Here is a 20,972-nt window from a genome sequence, read left to right on the forward strand (position 1 = left end):
TCTTGTGAGGTGGATACCAAGTAAACCAACCTTGTTAGCGTTGTGTGATTTGTTTCTGTATTTTCCGCTGCGCATCTTTGAAGAAACGAGCAACGCCGACGACGAGCACGCGAAGAGCTATTCACCCCCCCTCTAGCTACTTTTCGGTCCTAACACACTTGATGTTGAATTAGTCTACACATCCGATTGGTCCTTCTCCTCCTCTTGGACCACTGAGCCCTTCTCCTTGGACTCCTCTACTCCTTGGAATTGTGACGGGTTTTCATGATAGGCAATGATCTTTTTCCAAAAATCACATGCACTTGTGCATTCACCTACACTCACAATGATATTAGAAGGTAATAGATTTAACAAAATTTTTGTTACCTCCTTATCCGCTTCTGCTTGCTCCTTTTGTTCCTCGGTCCAATGTCGAGGTCGGAGGGGCTTCCCCTTTTTGCCCGTAGGAGCTTCAAATGGGTCACTCAAGACAACCCATTGATTTCAATCCATTTGGAACCATGTCTCCAACCGCTTCCTCCAATAATTGAAGTCTTCTTTGTCGTACGGAGGTGGAATTCGGATATCCCATCCGAGCGGTCCTTCAGACTCCATCTTCTTCTTCCTCTAGCTTCTTACTCTCTTAGTGGTTAGTCCGTAGAAGAGCGCCCTTGCTCTGATACCACTTGTTAGGACCTTGACGTCCCAGAGGGGGGGGGTGAATAGCGTCTCACCCAAAACTTTACTTCCTATAATGTTAGTGCACAGCGGAATACAAAAACAAACTAACAAATACGAAAGTTAACCTAAAAACAATAAGGAAGAAGACAACAAACCAAACACAAACCCTAACACAAGGCGTTTACGTGGTTCGGAGATAACTTGCTCTTACTCCACGGCGTGTCCGTAAGGTGGACGATCCCTCAATCCGTCGGTGGATTAGTCCCCGGCAAACTCCGGCTAGCTCAACCTCCTTGTGGGTGGAGAAACCTCACCACAACTCCAACCAAGATCTCTTGACACACAAAGATCTCTTGAGCACAAGTAGACTACTAATTAGACTTTAACCAAGTCTAATTTCGTCACCTTGGTCGGCCATACCAAGCTCCTTCTTATAGAGCTTGGAACAAATCAACAACCTGATTTGCCCTTTACCAGTCGACTGGTCCATGCACCAGTCGACTGGTGCCAGCCCAACGGCTCTCTCAACGACTCTTTGCTACAGTGCATCAGTCGATTGGTCCATGCACCAGTCGACTGTTACAGTAACGTTACAGTAACTGCTACAGTGCCGCTACAGTAAAACCCTAAAATTAGGATTTTACTCCGAGTACAATCTCTCATGCACTCGTACCCTCACGACTCATTTGACTCTTTTTTTGCAGCCTTGACCTTTTGCCTTTAAGCCTACTTCCTTTGGCTCTCGTCCCTCGGATGCATCTAAGCCCGCGACTTGTCTCCAATGCCATCCTTCGCGTATGCCTCGAAGTTGCTTCCCTCGGCTATTGTCCTTGCTGCCTTGTCCACGGTCCCTCGGATGCTCCATCCTTCACCGGACCCGAAGCCGTCAACCTGAGTCACATGTGTCACCTGCAGTCCTGCACAACTCAAGTACACATATCAAATAACAAGGGTAAACCTAACTTAAACCCTTTGCCCAAACACCAAAACACATGGTCCCGTGGACCATTGAGATTGCTCCAATAGAGAGTACGTCGTATGTGGATCCTTAGATTAGTCACATTTTTTTAGATGGATATCAAGTAAATTTACTTGTTAGCATTTGAGAGTTTGACTTCGATTCTATTCGCTGTAAATTAACATATATGAAGCAAGCGAACAAGCGCATCGAGGTATTCACTCCCTCTAGCTCCGAAGTGTCCCAACATAGTATGCCTTCATAATTTTCTAAATATCTAATAATTGAATCTTAATTTTGGTAAACTAATAGATGATTTTTTTAATAAATAATTGATATAGAAATATTGGGCTGAGCTATAAATATTTTTAATTTATTCTAATGGTAAATTGGATGGATCGAACGGATCACTTTAAAATTAATAGGCATAAGCCCAATTAATGTCAACTTTAAAAAAAAAAAAAACCTTTTGTTTGCATGGAAATGAAGCTTTCCTTTTTGTTCTTTTGTTTTGCGAGAGACCTTCCATTAATTGCCACCTGCCTTCTTCCCAAGTAACATGACGTCTCTAGATTCTATCCAAATTAACAGGGACAAGAACCATATCCAAGTTTGGAGTAGGTTCATTAGTCAACGCACATGCCCTAATGTGGCCAAGGAGAGAAGTCAAAATGGCTGCATGGTGGTCAACAAAAGTCAACTAGTAAAGTGAAGCCATAGTGGCTTAATTTATAACTAGATCCATTTATACTTTTCATTTGAAAAAAGGAAAAAGAGTTTAACAACTTTTTCTTTAACCATTATCCAATAAAATTTAATTTTATTAGTCTTTTTTTGAAGATTAATAATACAATTTATGAAATAAATAAGTCAAATATTTTTTTTCAACTTACTAAAAATTACTCTACCACTATTATAGCAACCTTGATATGACTAAAACGGCATAAAATAATTTAATCAAAATTACTTATAATGATATAACAATGCTAGAATAAAAATATTTTTAAAATAAAAAAGATATTAATTGTCCTTTTAATATTTTTTTCAACGCTAGGCATTTTTACCCCTTTTCATACCAAATTATTTATCATGAAACAAACTCTTAAGTTATTTATCCAAACATGATAATCTTATATTAATAAATAATCCAATTAGACCAAATAAAGACAACCCGGTCCGGCCCATTAAATTTTGACCGCCCAATTCAGCCGAACCACCACCAACGACTCTGCTTTTCGTATTTAAGCAAAAATATAGAATTGCCTTTTAGGGAAAGTATTATTATTTTTACTAGAAACAAGCGTATCGTTTACTTGTTCTCTCCGTTTCCTAACAACTTCTTCCTTCTCTCGGCCGTTCCCTCCTCCTCGTCTTCTCCGCTCGCCGGAAAACCCCCTCCTCGCCGGCGGAGGTCGGCCTCCTGCCGTGCCTCGTTTTCGGCCATTCCCTGTTCTCTCCTTTCCGAGAGAAAGGGCTTCGCTTGGCGCTGCGCCGTCTGGGTTTCGGCATTTGGTTGTTTGATTCGTTGGCGGATTGTGAAGGGTTCTAGACCAGAATCAGATTAGTATGAGATGGTAAATGGAGAAGATCTTGGGGTCCTTCGTTTGCCCCCATCCTCTTTGAATCAGACGGCGAGATTTGGATTCATCCCCTCTATTTTCCTTTTGTTTCCGCATGAGAATTATTTGGGATCTCGACTCGGTTTTTTTACATGAGCGGTATTTTATTTTTTTTCTGCTTGTTTGGTTACTGTTTAATTTGATGCGCCATTTACGAACCTAACCTAACCTAACATGGACCTGGATCTTAGGGAATATGAAGGGTTGGTCTCTGCAAATAGATTTAGTACATTGTGCTTGTACTTTCTGCTTTTGTGTCTGACTTGTTGGTTGTGGGTTGTTCTTGTAGAATTAAATCGCAATCATGAAGTTATGCAAGATTAATAAAATTAAATGCTATGAAATTGCGAGGAATAGGAGAGAAAGGGCTTTATTTTAAACCGTTTCAGGATGCTAGAGGTTGTAAAGGGGATGGGAAGTTGAGATCTTGATGAGGAATTTTATTGGGGTGGCTTTTTAACACTAGTCATTTTCCTTTCAAGTCTCATTCTGTACCTGCTTAAGTTATTGCCGGCACCTTGAACTGGGATATTATGATCTGACAGTTTATATTTGCACTCTAATTTAAATAGTTTCACACATTTGTATTTCCTTAGTTTTGTTGTGGCGCCCTTGTTGGCAAATGAAGGTCTAAGGTGGTATATTGGATTTGCTTCAGAGTTAATTGGTTGTTCTCCCCTTCGGCTGGTGTAAGATATATAATTTAGTATGTAAGATGATATATGTCTATTATGTTAACCTTCCAAAGTGAAAATCATTTGATGTGACATTTGACAAGGATTAGTTTCTTACCTGCCAAATATTTGTTGTTTTTGGTATGTTATTACAGTTATTCTAGGATTTTTGTTTTATGCCATTTGTATATTTGGATGTTCAACAGGTGGAAGGAAGGTCTTGCTTGTCTATAGTAGCAAATGATCAGTTGGGAATATTAAAGCAGAAAAGGGCTGACACTGTAAAAGAAAATATCAATGCTATTGCTTCAATGTCTAGAAGTGGAGGTGATGCTTTAAGAACTCCAGCATCTTGTGGTTCTAGACTTCATGGGAATGTCGATGTATTTTCTCATGTCAGTGGATCTTCAAAGGATGCTTTTTCTAAGCACCCAGTGAAAAAATTTGAATCGTCAGACTTGCAATGGATTGAAAACATCCCAGAATGTCCTGTCTTTTGCCCCTCAGTTGAGGAGTTTGAGAATCCACTTGATTATCTTCAACGCATTTCTTCTATTGCTTCAAAATATGGTACAATGTGATGATTTTCTTTGAGCCATTGTATTTAAAGAACTGAATGCATTATAATTTGTTGATTGCTGCACTCTCTGAAACTTGGGTCATAATTTGTCACTGTCTTTTGATGGTTGCTGAGGTGAAATGTTACTTGTCTTCTTTAGCAGTGCATATTGGAAAAATAATTATTGTTTTATACTTTTCTAACTAAAGGCTTTTCATGTGTTTTAATTGTATAATCTCACACAAAAGATTGGATAATGCAACTTTTTTAATGGCAAATTGTAATTTTGCATAGGTTGGCTTATTTATCTGTAAATATTCTAGGCTCCGAGTGTACAAGTAGAATTTGATTATATTGATGAATTTTCTATTGTGAAATTTATGGATGACAATGGAGCAGTGCAGTGGTGCGAGGTGCAGTTTTCAATTTGCATCCCTGCAGCGTATAGACTATATGCTCCATAACTAATTCTTGTGATTCTTAGAGAGCATATACATTTCTATGCCTTAGGCCTCTTTTGGTTCCTTTAAAACAAAAAACAAGACTTAGACAACATATCTCTCGAATTTGTATGATGGATTCATCTTTTGAGCTAATGTATCATAAATATAGGTTCCTTGGATTTGATAATATGTAAAAACAAAAAATGAAAATTACTATGTCTCATGGATTTGATAAAGTTAAACTTATTGCTTGGATCTCAATTCATTGATATCATGCAGGTATCTGTAAGATCATTTCACCATTAAGTGTTTCAGTTCCTGCTGGTGTTGTCTTGATGAAAGAGCTAGCTGGGTTTAAGTTTACTACTAAGGTGCAGCCTCTTCGTCTTGCTGAGTGGGCTGCAGATGACATGATCACCTTCTACATGAGTGGAAGGTCAGTAGTCTAATCATATTGGGCTCATCAATTTTTCTGTCTTGCATGTATGGTAATGGTTGATGAGTTTCAGGAAGTATACATTTCGGGATTTTGAGAAAATGGCAAACAAGGAATTCTCTCGAAAATTTTCTAGTACTGGATGTCTCCCAGCTAAGTTTATTGAAGAGCAATTTTGGCATGAAATTGCATTTGGCAAAACAGATATGGTTGAGTATGCTTGTGATATTGAGGGAAGTGCCTTCTCGTCATCCCCTAAAGATCAACTTGGACAGAGCAATTGGAACTTGAAGGTGTTGATCTATCTTGCCCTTTTATGTAGACATCTAATCCAATCATGACTTTAAACTAAATCTACCAGGATACATTACTTGTGTAATCTGGATTTGCTCAACCAATTACCTTATTATATTCTTCACTTCCAGAAAATTTCACGGCTATCAAAGTCTATTCTGCGACATCTCGTGGCTCCTATTCCAGTAAGCATTTACCTTTTATTGCAGTTTGTTTCTTCTATGTGCTCTTAGTTTCTTAAACTGTTTTTGGTCCGTGATAGGGTGTAACAGATCCCATGCTTTACATTGGGATGCTTTTCAGTATGTTTGCTTGGCATGTAGAAGATCACTATCTGTATAGGTAGCGGAATTGTGCTACCCTTGCTAGTTTTTTTGTTTGTTTCTTATCGAATCAATAGTTCTATGACTTATGCTGTGGTCTGTTCTATTCTTCCAGTGTTAGTTATCATCATTGCGGAGCTTCCAAAACATGGTACGGTATCCCTGGCCATGCTGCTCCAGACTTTGAAAAGGTGGCCCAGAATCATGTATATGGTTCTGATATTTTGCAGAGTGAAAGAGAAGATGCTGCTTTTGATGTACTTCTTAGGAAGACCACTATGTTTCCACCCATTATTCTACTAGAACGGAATGTTCCTGTTTATAAAGCTGTACAGAAACCTGGAGAATACATTATCACCTTTCCTAGAGCTTATCACAGTGGATTCAGTCACGGTGAGGAGTTTGCTCCTTTCTCCATTTTGGGTTTCGTTTTTATATTTACATTCTTCTTTTGTATGTCATTATTATTGTCAAAGAATCATTGAAATATATTCTTTCCCCTTTTTTTTCATCTCTAGGATTCAATTGTGGTGAAGCAGTGAACTTTGCAATTGGTGATTGGTTTCCTTTTGGTAATATGGCTAGCCAACGGTATGCACTTCTCAATCGAATGCCATTGCTCCCTCATGAAGAACTTCTATGTAGGGAGGCACAATTTCTTTCCAACAGATTGTCAACTTCAGATCCTAAAATCCACGTCCCTTCAACTGAAGAATCCACATCCCAGCAAAATGTCAAACTTTCTTTTATATACTTAATGCGGTTCCAGCATTTTGGCCGGTGGACACTGATGAAATTAGGATCCCGCACATGCATCAAGTTACAGAATGTATTGTGTAGCATATGCAGACGGGACTGCTATGTTTCTCATGTTATATGTAATTGCAGCAATGATCCTATTTGTTTGCGCCACGGTATGATATTGATACGAGAAGAAAACTTGATGTTATTTTCTGTGGTATAGTATAGTATAATTTATTCATCTAACCATTTTTTTGTCAAGAGAAAGAGCTCAGAAGCTGTTGTTGCAACAACAACCGCATAGTACATATGAGGGGAGACATTCTGGAATTGGAAGCCCTAGCAAGAACTTTTGAACAGGAGAATGCTATAGCTAAGGAAATTCAAAGTCTGAATCAGCAAGACGACCACCGTTATTTATGGTCACGGTCATTCTATGGCATTGAAGAGGACGGATACTTTCCTTATTGTGATATAAAAGTTGACGGTACATGTTAAATTAATATTCAAAAAATATATTCCATCAACCCACACAGTTTGTGCCAATTTGCAGCAATGATTCTAAATTTCCTTGCAGTTAATTATCAACCAGCTTCTACTGAGACTTCTGCTATCCATGATGATGATGATTCTGACTCTGGAATATTCAGAGTCAAGCGCCGGCCTTCAAATCAATCACAGAAAAGATCCATTGGTGATACACTTTGCTCAGGTTACCAGGGACACCAGGTTTGCGTTATTTTCTTGATATTTGATTCCTTCTTTCTTCCTCAGTTTCACATGCAACACAATCAATGCAGTAAGTTAATCTGCTCCTTCCTCGGGTTGCCATTGTTAATTTCTGTGTTTCCTACGAGGAAGAAGACAGAATGAAATAAGATATTGGAAAGATTTCTCCAGCACTCTTTTAAAGAGTAACATATCTAGCTGTATGTACCATTTTGGTTGTTAATTATTGTTGTGCTGTCTCCTTTGTACCTTTATCGCTTAAGTAAGACATTTATGTAACAACTTTTCTCTGCAGTGCATATTAAAATATTTTGTTTAGATTCTTATGATGGTAGTAGAAGAAACCTCAAAACAAGCAATCAGTCTTAGAAATGCAAGTCGTGCGTGCTATGAAATTTAAATGAAAGAAATCTTCCAAAGTGATGATTTTTACTAGCCTGACCTATTCTTTCTATTACAAGTGATGATTTTAAGTCAGCTAGCCATGTAAGAACAAATTATTCTTTGTTCGTGTTTAGAATCTACCTTGCCCTTTTTTAGACGTTTTTCCATCGTCCTATAAGTTTTTAGGTTAGTTTTGTGGGGACAATTTCTTGTATAAGTGTGCGTGGGGACGATTTAAAGTTGGTAGAAAATGAATGAATTTATTTTTAAGTGATCTAATTGCCTCTTTGTTCTGTTACATGATCAACTTTCTGTTTTTGGTTACTTGTGCTATTCTGATCCGCAATTCAGTTTTTCGTAGCTAATCTTGTTTTCCCAAGTTGTAAGTTGCAGTTTCCATGGACATTTGAACTTGCAGGGGTTTCAACGGTTGAAGAAGCTTTGCCCAACAGTAAGACAACTCCCTGCAGTACCATCAGGATCTAATCGATCGATAACACTAGATGATCCTACATCAGCAAGTCATGTAACAAAACACAAGCCTTCTTCAAGCCAGGCTTCTCGTGGATTGGTGCTATCAGAATCCTCCAAATTCAAAAGTGATTACTCATCACTTCACATCAGAAAATTGAAGCTGAAACTGAACCAAAACAATGAACTTCACGCACCACGATTGAAAGTTAGAATGTCACCTGCTGCTAATGGAGCCAATAGCAAAGACACCGCTACCAGCCGCATGCCTTCTGAAGTATCGCAGCGAAGAAAGCCGTAGCTAAACCAGTGCAGTAACGAGTTCAAACCTAGAGCATATCTAACTTAAGATTCTAATCAAAGCTTTTGCTCCAGCAAAGAGAGCAAAGAGTCAACCAACATATGAATCTACTAACACCCTGGAGCAAGATCAATTCACATGATTGATTTTTTTTGTGCAGACCTCCAAAGGAAGGTGATTGCACGATTGATTTTGATTATTCTCAACCACCAAATTGTATTGTGTTAGAGTCAAAAACTATCATTTGCTAATATTCCCATCTACTTTTATTCTTTTATGTGACTTAACTGCCCCCAGGATACATCTGACCTGTGTAATTTTTTGTTGATAGACTCGCTGAAGATTATTGATAAATCAATATTTTTGATAGCCTGAATGGTTTTCGATTCCAAAAAGCTAGTGAATGGATTAAGTATTTAAAGACTCCAATGGATACCCCAATTAAACTATTGTAGCGTGTTGATATTGAAGTCAAAATTCAGCTGGTGCTCCAAGAACCTGATCCATTTTGATGCATATGCGCACTGTGAATACGCATAGAGAAAACTTGTTATGAATACGAGACATATATAAGCTGCATGTAAGTGCTCTTGGTGAAGGGTTGATGTATCTATGAAATACAACCTATTATTACCTATCTCTGCCCACCGGCTTGAGAAGTCCTACCAGTGGCACCTGAAAGTAACCATTCAAACTCACAAAATATTGAACAAGCTCATTGTAGCACGAAAAAGTATTGTCACTCTACGACAAGGGCAGTAAAGTGTATGGAAAGAAAACAGACGGAGACAACTGAGAGAAGACCAGAAAGCATGCGGAAGTTGCCATTGTTCTTAGCAGACCACAACATAAAATTCCTTAAGGTAACATGTTACAGTAATGGTGCACAGGAACTACCGATACATGGTTCAAACAAGTGTTTGTGATAGCTTGCGAAAAGAAAAGGCTGGAATTTTCTCACATCATGATCCATCTTGAGACTGAGGTTGTAACTTTCGTGACCAGGATCTGTCTTTAGCCATAGGTGGTGGCTGCAGATTAGACACAGAAAAGCAAGTTGTATTAGATCGAGTATTGAAAAATGGTAGTGGCAGTTTAGCTACTCTTTCATAGTCTTGATAAAAGTGTTTGATGACATTCCCGGAAATATCATTTACCATGACAATTGGAGAAAGAGGTAAACACAATTTTTTACAGAAATTAATTTTATTTTAGGCCTGAATTGCTATAAATGTTATCAATTTAAAACAACACCTATTTGGAAAATAGAGTTTCACAAGGACTTGAACAATAAGATAGGTGACCATAATCAGAATTTTCTGCACTACGACTCCATAAAAGAACCAGATACCCATCCTCAAATATCTGGTTTCCGATTTTGGGTGGTTGCCACAAAGGATTCATAGTGCTTAATTAAAGTCAGATCTATTCCTTCGAACACAAAATCAACATACATGCACACTTATATATTTAGGAGTGTGCCAGTAGTAATCTAGGGATCAGTGAAAAGAAACCACAAAGATATTGCCCATAAAGGTGACACTTAGTTCTATAGAAACACACAAAAAACAAAAATAACCTGCAGGTTTGCCATTTTCTAAAGGATGAATATTTTCAGTTTTCCTATTCAAGTAACTCATGTCCAACTGAGTCTCTTGTAGTGGCAGATCGAGACAATTAAGTTTGGGAAAGTTATAAAACTAATTTAGAGCACAAATGGAAGGATAAACATTAACAATGGCAAAAAAATTCTTATCAGGATAAATACATTGCATCATATTGATAACAGATTATATGCCTAATTTCAAGCGAGAGATGCTTGAGATTCAAGCAAGCCTCAAGCAGGGCATGCCTCAAACTGATCAATCCAGACAATCTATATTATATATATATAATATGAAAATGAAGCGATTTGGATAAAAATAAATGAGAAACTAGGCAAACCAAAATACAAATGATTCAATCAGTTTCAAGGCACAACCAATCCTACTTAAAGCTTCAATAAAGAGAACAATTTAAATCTGGGATACCAACAATTGTTGCAGTACTTCAAAGGGTAGCCCGGTGCACGAAGCTCCTGCCGATGCGGGAGCCCGGTAAAGGGTCAGACCACATTAGGTTTATTGTATGTAGTCTTACCTTGCATTTTTGCAAGAGGCTATTTCTGCGACTCACTCGAACCCAAGGTCACATGGCAGCAACTTTACTGTTGCGCCAGGCGCCAAGGCTGCCCTTCATGTTGCAGTGCTTCAATAAAGAGAAAATGCCTAACCTTGTGTTGCAGTCTCACAATAGTCGAAACCAATAATTTGTCTCCAATTATCTGCCTTAGCTTTTTAACCAAGTCAATTCGGCTTATATTTCTCTTCTGAAGAAAGCAGAAGAAACAAAATTACATATCAAGTTTGAGTAAATTAAGAACAAATATCCTTGTCAACTGACTACCGTCAGACCTTAAAATCATCATAATGTGTGTGAACTAAATCCATGTCTTCAGGAGGCACTTTTGTTGAGATTGCTGCAAACAACACTGAAAAGGGCATCCATGGAGAAGTTGGAACTTTTGGAATTCTGCCCGCCACTGGAACCTGAGATTGATTTCCAAAATCTGGAGCTGATTGGAAAGCCTTGTCCTGAAGTTCAAAGAAATAACAACCAATACAAATAAGTAGCAACGCGCGTACTAGCAAAAAGAGAGAAAAAGTGGCAGCATGACTAAAATATGGAATCTGGTTGGGTAATTAATCAGGCATTCTAATTCATTTGATATAATATCAGCTGTAACTGCAAGTGCCCCCAAAAAGTATGATCTAGAAAAACATAAAATAGATTTCCACCATCCTCAAAACCAGCAAACAGATAAATATAAATAGCCAATATGAATATACAGGTGAAAAGATACAGACACTAGTTCAATATACGTCCATAGTTTTAGAATATGTTTTCATAACCCAATAAAGAATAATTAATTAATTAATTCTCCTAGCTCCTACTTATTAGATAAAAAAACATCTATCACATTGTACTTAAAATTTGAGATCATATAGAATACAATAGATAAAGGTGGTTGCATGCAACTCCACAATCAAAAGAAGACAAGTGTCAATTATAACATTATGCTATAAGCATAAACAATGGATTTTACAAAAAAAAAAAAGTAACAATTAGTATTCATCTATTATCCTAAATTGTATTACATATACAAATTAAATATGTAGAAGTACCATGTGAAAGTCAACGATCAACAAAAACAAAAACAAAAACAAAAACAAAATTACCTGTGCAGTGTCTGTAAAGTATGACCAGTGTATAAACGATGGATGTCACAACAAAGTAACCAATATTGACAATATCATACAGAGATACAGATATACTATAGATATCATAAAGTGTGTAATTATCATGTATAAAAATTCCTCAACATTGATCTTCTACTAAACATCCTACATAATCATTGAGAGGTACCTGTAATAAGCAGTCGGATGAACTAGAATTCTGGATGGCAAAAGCATGAGATTCACTTTCTTTCCAATTCAAAAATGCTGAAATCACATTAACATTCAAACATTACAGGTTCACCAAAAGAAGATCAAGGAAAAATATTTCACAATCATTTCCTAGTTATGTGAATACCTTTAAGTTTGTCGGTCATTTTAAATGTCACTATGTATTCTGCATAGATATGGGTATTCATATTAGTATCCCATATGATATAATGCTTTGGCTGGTGAAGATTATCTATGCCAGTGTCAAAATTATCATTAGTGGAAAGAGACTGTTCAGATCCAGGATGAATGAGTTCCACGTTCCCCATAATTATGCGGCACAACATAAGATGGATAAGACCATTTTCATTGGCGTCTGCAAAACTAGCGCTGTAGACAGCATACACAAGTGAGCTATTGTTCATAATGGGCTATTATTAAAGAAAAAATCTAAATTGACAAAGCACTTGGTGATACACCTAAGAAAAAGTTGGCAGCTTTTACAAAGGGAAATTAGTGGTAATCCTCAAGATACAGATACATGAAGAGTGTAGTCGCATATGAAGCCTTACCAGATATCAGAGCAATTCGCAGGGGCAAGATGAAGTCCATTTCCATAAAGTCGTTTCTGCACAGGTTGCTTCAGAATCCCATGAGACATCATCTCGTCCACCACATCCTTGGAGGAAGCAAGCCATGCGTAACGGACATTTGCATTGCCACGAATCTTTTTTGTGGTTTCAACGTGTGCTTTGAAGAGGTTAAATCGAACTTGGCCTAAAACATTTGTCAATGGAGTCCTATAGATTTCAACAATGTCTTTTTCGTCAATTAATTTGCCTAATCCTTGCAGTAACATTTCCTGCACAGCTCTATTAAGTTGACGCACACCGACAGGGACCTGAAGATGAGTTCCAAAATCAGGGATATCTACATGGAAGGCACAGCCCATTTCATTTTCACCCACTGCTTCAGCAAAATTATCCTGGTAAGTGGCAGAAATTTGTTCACTTTTAACCCGCTTGAAATTTTGCAAAACCTCATCATCAGCAACTGAACTTGAGCTTTCAGCTGCACTAATGGACATATGGAGATTAAAATTTTTTACATGTGCTTCATTTGGTTTAGAACAAGTATGAGCAAGATCTTCTTTGCTAGTTTTATAGCACCTATTTGAGGTGTACTGATTAGTGTATAATTCTGGGAAACAGCATTTTCCACACTCGTCAATCCAAGCTATAGGTTTCGTCAAACCAGATTGCAGGTTGATAAAAACCAAGTGAATGAAATCTAACAAAATTTGCTGGCTCTGGTAGTTTGCTTCAGTAATTGTCTTCTTCAATTTGAAATTTTCCTTAACCAAATTAACGACTTTTGCTGGAAAATCTTTCCATTCATCATTCTCATAAAGCAGCACACGCTGTGGTAACACACTCTTGGTGAAATTGCAATAACTCTTAAGAATGTGATTGCCCAGGCAGCAGCCTATGCTAGCTTTGCTCTCAGATGTCATGCAAGCTCTTGCAGAGAATTGGCCTGCAATAGGCCCATGGCCATCAGCATTGAAAGCAACAGAATAATCTCTCTTCCTCTTGAGATCATGCCTTTTCCCTTTAACCAATACCTTTCCGTTCTGGTGTTCCATTTTTACTGACAGAAAAAGCAGCAAACACCTGACTAATAATACTCTCTGGCGTACTTGTATCCACGTAGTCTGTTTAGCAATTTAATGAACAGAATTTTTACAACTTCCGACCAAGACCAGGACTAAAAATCTCATCATCGAAGCTATTGAAGTCAGCAGAGTTGTCACCAGAGGCTACCCTGCAATCCACAACATTTATCTTATTATTATTATGTGTTAAATTAATAAGGCATCAAAAGTTAAATGAAACTGCATAAAAAGAAATATTTAAAATAATGTTATGCCTCAGTAGCAACCAAAGTAGCTGTAAAGATGAAAGCAATCTAGTTTTACATGATAAAGATATCAAATAACTAGGAGTTCACAACAAATCAGCATACAGCCAAATTCTTCTCCAACTGTAATATCTCAACACCATGCCCAGTAAGGCAAAAAAATGCTTTAATCTATAATTATCAGGTCATAACACGATCTAAAGACAGCTAGATGTGGCATAAATTGTCACCATCAAAGATATACCGCATCTAGTTTCTCACAAGTTTCAACAGATCTGAGTATTATCGAATTCATGTCCACTGCAAGTGATAGAGAATAAAAACAATTCATATCTTAATCAAACACATATTCCTACCATGTAGGAGGCAGCAGCTAGAAGCGTCAGAAAAAACAGAAAAAAAAGGTTAAACTCAAAATCATAAATATAAATGGAATGAGACCAGTCACCAGATAGAAATTTAGCATACAACATAGTGGAAGTTCATTCTTTATCTCCACCAAAAAGCAACTATACTTGAAACAACAAAAAACACAAATCCGAAAACTACTTACCTACCTATAAAATTAAAGAGAATTAAAGAAAAAAGACAGAAGCCTAAAATATTGAAAATCAATCAAACAAAAAGTAAGGTAAACAAAATAACTTTACCAAGAAAGGTAGAAAATAATGATATTGAGAGAAATCGAACAGATGATACTAAAATAAACCAAAAAGTTAAGCAATTCGGGCGGTCAAGGATCATTCATGTGAATTTCCCAATAAAAATTGACCTCTCAAGCAACATGCATCAAGATCATAAAACCAATATTCGCTTCCTCGCCAGATCACTATATTTCAATCTGCTTCCAACCAGATCGTAGCTTTTCCCTTGAAAATAGCCTCAAGAAATTAGCTATAACTCATGCATCCACGTGACTCTCAACAGTATCAGAATCAATTTGTTAAAAATCCAAAGTCACAGGATCAACCACGAATAGAGCATAGAACTGCAGCGATTCGAATCCCCTTCCCCAAAAGAAGAAATAAAAACCACAAATTGAAGAAACAGACCTAAGAGTTGGATCGATACCAGGACAAGCAAAAAAGATACACAGTTAGGTGACACATCTTCGGCGGCAGAAGGGTTCTCTCTCGCATCCGATCTCGAAGGCGGCGTGTGGCTTCAGGGTTCCAGCCCTTCTCGATTTGGGAGAAATCGAAGAGAGATGACCGAGCGCGTGACGTCGACGGAGATCGCGTTCATATATCGGACGGTCGACGGTCGGCCCCCGCTTTCTTGCGCCAAACGCAAGCGAACTTTACCCCGCCGACGTACCGCGATCGGACGGATCAGATCGATTCGATGAAGGTCAGAAAGGCATGAGATTGAGCACGGACCGTTGATCGAGTCCATTTTGTGTAGCCAGGCAGGATATCTTCCACGGTCATGCAGCGTTGGATCGGCCACGTGTCTGGTTGGAAAATGACCTAAACCGACGGTTGACCATGTGAAGCAGGTGGAGAAGATTTCTACCAGAGCGTAACCGACTTAGATTTGGGCCGGCCCATTTATCGCCTATTAGGACAATGTTCAACGGCCCATATCTGCCGCTTAACCAACTTTCACGTCCACATGTCCCTCTATTCAGACATCAGCTTTATATACCTACCGGGATACCCAACCTTCCATTGAAAGATCTAGTTGGCCCCACCTAAAGTCACCGTTGATGCAGTGTACGGTAATTTGGAGACCGTGCAGAATAAGTTGCTGAAAAATGATTAGGAAAGAGAGATTTGCGACGAAGTCTTCCAACTCCACGGCGGAAAGAGAGAAGCCGCGGCGGAAGAGAGGAAGGAGAAGCAACGACGTCTGCCGTCTTCTCTTTGCTCCCAACTTCTTTGTTCATTTGCGTTGCTGCTCGGTCTCCAGGTAACTTATGTTTGTTTCAGCAGTTCTGGGTTGTTGCTTTAATATTCAGCGAGCAAACATTCCGATCGTTTGAACTACCGGAGCTTCTGTTGATATTAGTTCGTTCCTTGTGGAGGGTTCGAAAGGACTGATTTTTATTAGCTTTGGTTTTGTTAATCGACCTCTCCGCATGGCATGCGATTTGTGGGTTTTAATCTCGAGTCTGTGGGTTCTCGTCCCTTTTGAATCTGGACTTTGTTTTCGTCCATCAGTGGCCCACCCTCTTTAGAATCTTGATTGCTTGCTTATTGAGGGGAAAGATTAAGTTTTCCCCCCGGAATCAGCATTTTAATGCCTCATAAACCCTAGATGATGTGCCGTTGGCGTGCAAGTGGCAAATGCGGTTATACAGCCTATGCTCTTTCCATTTGTTGTTCCTGTTTATTATTTTGGCTCTTTACTCCCGTGTACATAAGGGAATCCAGCAAATCAGAGTGGCGTCACGTAAAATTTGTGACATTTAAAATGGATCTGGATTCCTTCCTTTTTATATATCATGGATATCGCGAATTTGTTCTTTCTTCGTGATTAAGTTTGTTTTTTTTTTTTTTGTCTTTTTTCCCCGCTTTATTCTCCAAGTACTCAATGCATATTGGAAATTTTCTTGTATTAAACTATAGGATTACAAAAATCGTTTAGTTGATTATGGTAACTTTTTTTTCTTTTTTTCAAATCAGTTGGTAAATGTTTTATTTCTGCGTCACTCAATTTTTAGTGTCTCTTTATTGTTGTATGAAGCTAAGAATGTATGACGTCGAGTTCTCTGTTGCCTTTGTTTTAATCCTAGGCTTCAATCACTGACTTTTAAGTTTAGCTTGGAGTACCAAAATGAGTGACAATTTGATGGATAAAGTCAGTTCCTTCGGGGAACGTTTGAAAATTGGTGGTGCTGAGGTGAGCAGGAAAATGAAAGACAGCATGAGCTCCATGAGTTTCAAGATGAAGGAGTTATTCCAAGGCCAGAACCAAGCTGAGAAGATCGTGGAAGAGGCAACATCGGAGAACTTAGATGGTCCTGACTGGTCTGCTAACCTTGAGATCTGTGACATGATTAACAGTGAAAATTTCAACAGTATTGACTTTATCCGTGGCATAAAGAAACGGATCATATTGAAGGATCCCAGGGTTCAATACCTTGCTTTAGTCCTTCTTGAGACCTGTGTAAAAAATTGTGAGAAGGCTTTCTCAGAGGTTGCTGCAGAGCGCATCCTTGATGAGATGGTCAAACTTATTGATGATCCTCAGACTGTTGTAAATAACAGGAATAAAGCTCTTATCATGATTGAAGCATGGGGAGAGTCTGGGGATGAGCTCCGGTATTTACCAGTCTATGAGGAAACCTACAAGGTATTAAAATTCTTTAAGAAATACATCTAGGGTACAAATATTATGCTTACTAGTTTTCTGATCTTCCATTTGTAATGCAACATTTGTAGTTTCCTATATTGCAAGTTGGGTGCTACAAAGTCTATCATTTGTCCATGACACCAGTATTCAAGAGTTTGTTCACTGCGGCTATTATCCAAATTATTTTCTGTTACTTGTTTACTGAAAATTAGATGTGCTATTTCTTGCTTCAAAATTGGTCATATTGCACTTGTCTCTACAGTACCCTTTTAAACACCTTCTGCCTGGCCTTTATCTCCAAATTGGTGGAGTTTGTAAGTTTCCTTATGTTATCCCCCGAACAACATTCAACAGGACACAGCTTTGATCATTATTCTTTTTTTTCAAAGCAGTGATACATTCCCTTCCTGCATTGCACAGATTCACTCTCGTAATCTCTAGATCGAGTTTGTAGTGCTGACAGTTACCATGGTGTTTCTGGTAATATGGACTACCTTTGCTCCTGAACTTTGGTTCATCCGTCTTCCAACAAATGCTTGATTTTGATGAAAACCAAGAGAGCTCATCCTTGGTATCTCTCTTTAGAGCATCCTTTTTAAATGCTTTTTGTAATTGATAAAAGAATTTTATGAACAATCTTGTAGTATATTCCTTCTCTAGCCATCTGGCTAATGCTGTCTAATCATTCACAAATTGATTTGTTGAGTTTTTAGATGTTTATTACTGAGCATTCCGTATTTCATGTTAGATTGAATGGTCCTGGATGTCTGATACTTTTTTTTTTTTTTTAATTTCTCGTAGAGCTTGAAATCTAGAGGTATCCATTTTCCAGGACGAGATAATGAAAGTTTAGGTTCAATTTTTACTCCACGTTCAGTTACAGAGACCGAAGCAGATGACAGTTTGTCACAACAGACTTATGACGATGTACCCACATTTAGTTTAACAGCTGAACAGATAAAGGAAACATTTGATGTTGCTCACAACAGTCTTGAACTTCTGTCAACAGTTCTCTCTTCCTCACCTCATCAAGAAGCTCTTCAGGTGAGTTAGTTTGGTAGTATATGCATATTTCCTTACACTTTCTCTTTATCTTTTTACAGTGTGTAGGTTGTGTAACGTCTTGACTATCTTGCTTCCATAAATTGTTCATCCACTTGTCAGTTTTTTTCTATAAGTAGTATATAGGCTGTTTAGTTTAGTTTAGTTTAGTTTGTCGTCTGATATTTGAGAGACGGTCTGATCATTCAATGGTGTTGCATTGTTGGAGCCTTCAAGCTCTCCTAAATACCCTCTTCCTTCTATTATTTTCCACTAATAGCAGGAAGGCACTTTCATTCTGTTGTTCTCCACTGATACTTTGTTTATGGGCAGGACGACTTGACAAAAACCCTCTTCCTACAATGCCAACAAAGTCAATACACTGTCCAGAGAATCATCGAGACCGCAGCTGACAATGAAGTAGTTCTATTCGAGGCCTTGAACATCAACGATGAGCTCCAGAAGGTCCTCTCTAAGTATGAAGAGCTGAAGAAGCCTCCGCTGGTACAATCCGAACCCGAACCAGCAATGATACCGGTCGCTGTGGAACCCGAAGATTCTCCTCGAGTCAGTAGAGAAGATGCCCTCGTCCGAAAACCTATTGGTTCAAGGACCAAGTCAAGCAGCGACGATGACGTCCTGAAGAACCTTGACGAGATGATCTTTGGCACCAAGGGAGGCAGCACATCCGAGGATCAAGATCCCAAAAAGAAGCAACAGAAGGATAATCTGATCACCTTCTAAGTATCTATCTTCCTGTTGTTTACAGGTACAAGTCTACTTCTGATGGTGTCTTGTGTTGCTTTATTTTAGAAAACTAAGGAAAAAGGAAATGTGTTCTAACTTATCCTATTTTACTTTGGTTGTGATTAGGGGTGTAAATGAACCAAGTCGCTTATAAGTTATTCGAAGCTCGATTTGATAAAAATTTGTTTGAACTCGTTTAATGAGGCTCATTAAGATAAACAAACCAAGTTCAAATTTTATAATACTCGATTTCTTAGTTCGTGAACACATTCGTTAATAAATTCATACATTAATTTTTAAATAAAATAATAATAATTTTGATATTAAATTTATAGATTTTATATTCTACTTATGAAAAATATAGATAAATATATTAAATTTATTTATTAGAATAAAATTATAAATTTTAATAAGAATATTATATATATTTTTTTAAATATATAATTTAATTTTAATGAATATTTAAATTTATAATTTATATTTATTAAGTTTTTTTTATGCTCGATAAAAGTTTGAATAAGCTCGTGAGCCATGAATATATTCGTTAAATAACGCTCAAATTCAGTTCGATTATAAACGAGTCAAATTCAAACATTTAAGAGTTCGGCTCGATTTGATTACACCTCTAGTTGTCATATATATATATATATATATACACACACACATTTGATGCGGTGAATATGGAAGGGCTTCTCAGTGGGGCCTAAGAGGCCAACATATTAGTATGGGTGCTAATCAAAGTCTAAGATGGCCTAGTAGCTGACCTAGGAGTGTTTTCTTTCGATCGGTTCTGTCGATCAGATAGATTCTCTACGGGTCCCCCCTCGATTTTGTTGGACTTGTCTTCTCTCGATCGATTTTGTTGATCAGACAAGCTCTCTAAGGATCACACTCTTGGCTCGACTCGTCTTCTCCTGATCGATTCTGTCGATTGGACAAGCTCTCTAAATTCCCCACTCTCAGCTCTATCGGATCCATCTTCTCCCGATCGATTCAGTGGATCGGACAAACTCTTTAGGGACCCCACTTCTCCCGATCAGTTTATAGTCGCCGGCGCGACTCTCGATTTTTAACGTCGGAGCTCGACGGTCTTCCGGCCGGAGGGTTTATAGTCGCCTGCGCGACTCTCGATTTTTAACGTCGGAGCTCGACGGTCTTCCGCCCGGAGGGTTTATAGTCGCCGGCGCGACTCTCGATTTTTAACGTCGGAGCTCGACGGTCTTCCGCCCGGAGGGTTTATAGTCGCCGGCGCGACTCTCGATTTTTAACGTCGGAGCTCGACGGCCTTTTAAGGTGCCGGTTTAACTCTCGATTTTAACGTCGGAGCTCGGCGGTCTTCGGAGGGTTTATAGTCGCCGTGCGACTCGATTTTAACGTCGGAGCTCCGCGCTCTTCCGCCCGGAGGGTTTATAGTCGCCGGCGCGACTCTCGATTTTTAACGTCGGAGCTCAACGGTCTTCCGCCCGGAGGGTTTATAGTCACCGGCGCGACTCTCAATTTTTAACGTCGGAGCTCGACGGTCTTCCGGCCGGAGGGTTTATAGTCGCCGGCGCGACTCTCGATTTTTAACGTCGGAGCTCGACGGTCTTTCGGCCAGAGGGTTTAAAGTCTCTGGTGCGACTCTCGATTTTTAACGTCGGAGCTCGATGGTCTTCCGCCCGGAGGGTTTATAGTCGCCAGCGCGACTCTCGATTTTTAACGTCGGAGCTCGACGGTCTTCCGTCCGGAGGGTTTAAAGTCGCCGGCGCGACTCTCGATTTTTAACGTCGTAGTTCGGCGGTCTTCCGGCCGGAGGGTTTATAGTCGTCGGCGCGACTCTCGATTTTTAACGTCGGAGCTCGACGGTCTTTCGGCCGGAGGGTTTATAGTCGCCGGCGTGACTCTCGATTT

The 20,972-nt window shown here is 38.8% G+C and overlaps 3 protein-coding genes across 9 annotated transcripts; 2 read left to right on the plus strand and 1 right to left on the minus strand.

Moving 5' to 3' along the window:
* The first annotated feature begins 2,892 nt into the window (after window positions 1-2,892).
* On the plus strand, window positions 2,893-8,964 carry LOC121995942 (lysine-specific demethylase JMJ706-like). 6 transcript variants are annotated; one of them, XR_006115942.1, is made up of 11 exons: window positions 2,893-3,249; window positions 4,118-4,481; window positions 5,193-5,349; window positions 5,423-5,642; window positions 5,775-5,828; window positions 5,906-5,985; window positions 6,082-6,359; window positions 6,485-6,880; window positions 6,970-7,194; window positions 7,285-7,636; window positions 8,239-8,375. XR_006115942.1 is itself a non-coding variant. In XM_042549728.1 (11 exons), exons 2-11 carry the CDS (start codon window positions 4,223-4,225, stop codon window positions 8,590-8,592), a joined length of 2,175 nt encoding a protein of 724 aa, XP_042405662.1. In that variant the 5' UTR covers window positions 2,893-3,336; window positions 4,118-4,222; the 3' UTR covers window positions 8,593-8,964. The 6 variants fall into 6 exon arrangements, 5 of the variants coding, with proteins under 5 accessions (XP_042405662.1, XP_042405659.1, XP_042405660.1 ...); XM_042549728.1 differs by having other exon boundaries at window positions 2,893-3,336; window positions 7,285-7,436; window positions 8,239-8,964; XM_042549725.1 differs by having other exon boundaries at window positions 7,285-7,436; window positions 8,239-8,964.
* A 331-nt stretch (window positions 8,965-9,295) lies between these two features.
* On the minus strand, window positions 9,296-15,242 carry LOC121995944 (inactive poly [ADP-ribose] polymerase RCD1-like). Of its 2 annotated transcripts, none has more exons than XM_042549731.1 (7): window positions 15,050-15,242; window positions 12,650-13,901; window positions 12,226-12,467; window positions 12,058-12,134; window positions 11,046-11,225; window positions 10,865-10,960; window positions 9,296-9,623 (listed from the first exon to the last, which is right to left on the minus strand). In XM_042549731.1, exons 2-7 carry the CDS (start codon window positions 13,720-13,722, stop codon window positions 9,555-9,557), a joined length of 1,737 nt encoding a protein of 578 aa, XP_042405665.1. In that variant the 5' UTR covers window positions 13,723-13,901; window positions 15,050-15,242; the 3' UTR covers window positions 9,296-9,554. The 2 variants fall into 2 exon arrangements, with proteins under 2 accessions (XP_042405665.1, XP_042405664.1); XM_042549730.1 differs by having other exon boundaries at window positions 15,069-15,241.
* Window positions 15,243-15,735: 493 nt separating this feature from the next.
* Window positions 15,736-19,282, plus strand: LOC121995945 (TOM1-like protein 1). The gene is made up of 4 exons (XM_042549732.1): window positions 15,736-15,908; window positions 16,735-17,294; window positions 18,096-18,338; window positions 18,669-19,282. The coding sequence occupies exons 2-4, from the start codon at window positions 16,776-16,778 to the stop codon at window positions 19,077-19,079; spliced, it is 1,173 nt and encodes a 390-aa protein (XP_042405666.1). The 5' UTR covers window positions 15,736-15,908; window positions 16,735-16,775; the 3' UTR covers window positions 19,080-19,282.
* Window positions 19,283-20,972: the final 1,690 nt, after the last annotated feature.

This window comes from Zingiber officinale, chromosome 6A (assembly GCF_018446385.1).
Source record: "Zingiber officinale cultivar Zhangliang chromosome 6A, Zo_v1.1, whole genome shotgun sequence".
In the NCBI taxonomy this organism is placed as follows: domain Eukaryota; kingdom Viridiplantae; phylum Streptophyta; class Magnoliopsida; order Zingiberales; family Zingiberaceae; genus Zingiber; species Zingiber officinale.

Bases quoted from the DNA above. Each gene is read 5' to 3' on its own strand.
- LOC121995944 (XM_042549731.1), bottom strand. From the start codon at position 13,722: ATGGAACACCAGAACGGAAAGGTATTGGTTAAAGGGAAAAGGCATGAT. The intron at 12,468-12,649 runs GTAAGGCTTCAT...TGCTGTCTACAG, and splicing joins GCGAATTGCTCTGATATCTG to CGCTAGTTTTGCAGACGCCA. The intron at 11,226-12,057 runs GTACCTCTCAAT...TTTGAACTTCAG, and splicing joins CATCCGACTGCTTATTACAG to GACAAGGCTTTCCAATCAGC.
- LOC121995942 (XM_042549725.1), top strand. From the start codon at position 3,190: ATGGTAAATGGAGAAGATCTTGGGGTCCTTCGTTTGCCCCCATCCTCT. The intron at 4,482-5,192 runs GTACAATGTGAT...GATATCATGCAG, and splicing joins TTCTATTGCTTCAAAATATG to GTATCTGTAAGATCATTTCA. The intron at 5,643-5,774 runs GTGTTGATCTAT...CTTCACTTCCAG, and splicing joins AGAGCAATTGGAACTTGAAG to AAAATTTCACGGCTATCAAA.
- LOC121995945 (XM_042549732.1), top strand. From the start codon at position 16,776: ATGAGTGACAATTTGATGGATAAAGTCAGTTCCTTCGGGGAACGTTTG. The intron at 17,295-18,095 runs GTATTAAAATTC...AATTTCTCGTAG, and splicing joins TCTATGAGGAAACCTACAAG to AGCTTGAAATCTAGAGGTAT. The intron at 18,339-18,668 runs GTGAGTTAGTTT...GTTTATGGGCAG, and splicing joins CTCATCAAGAAGCTCTTCAG to GACGACTTGACAAAAACCCT.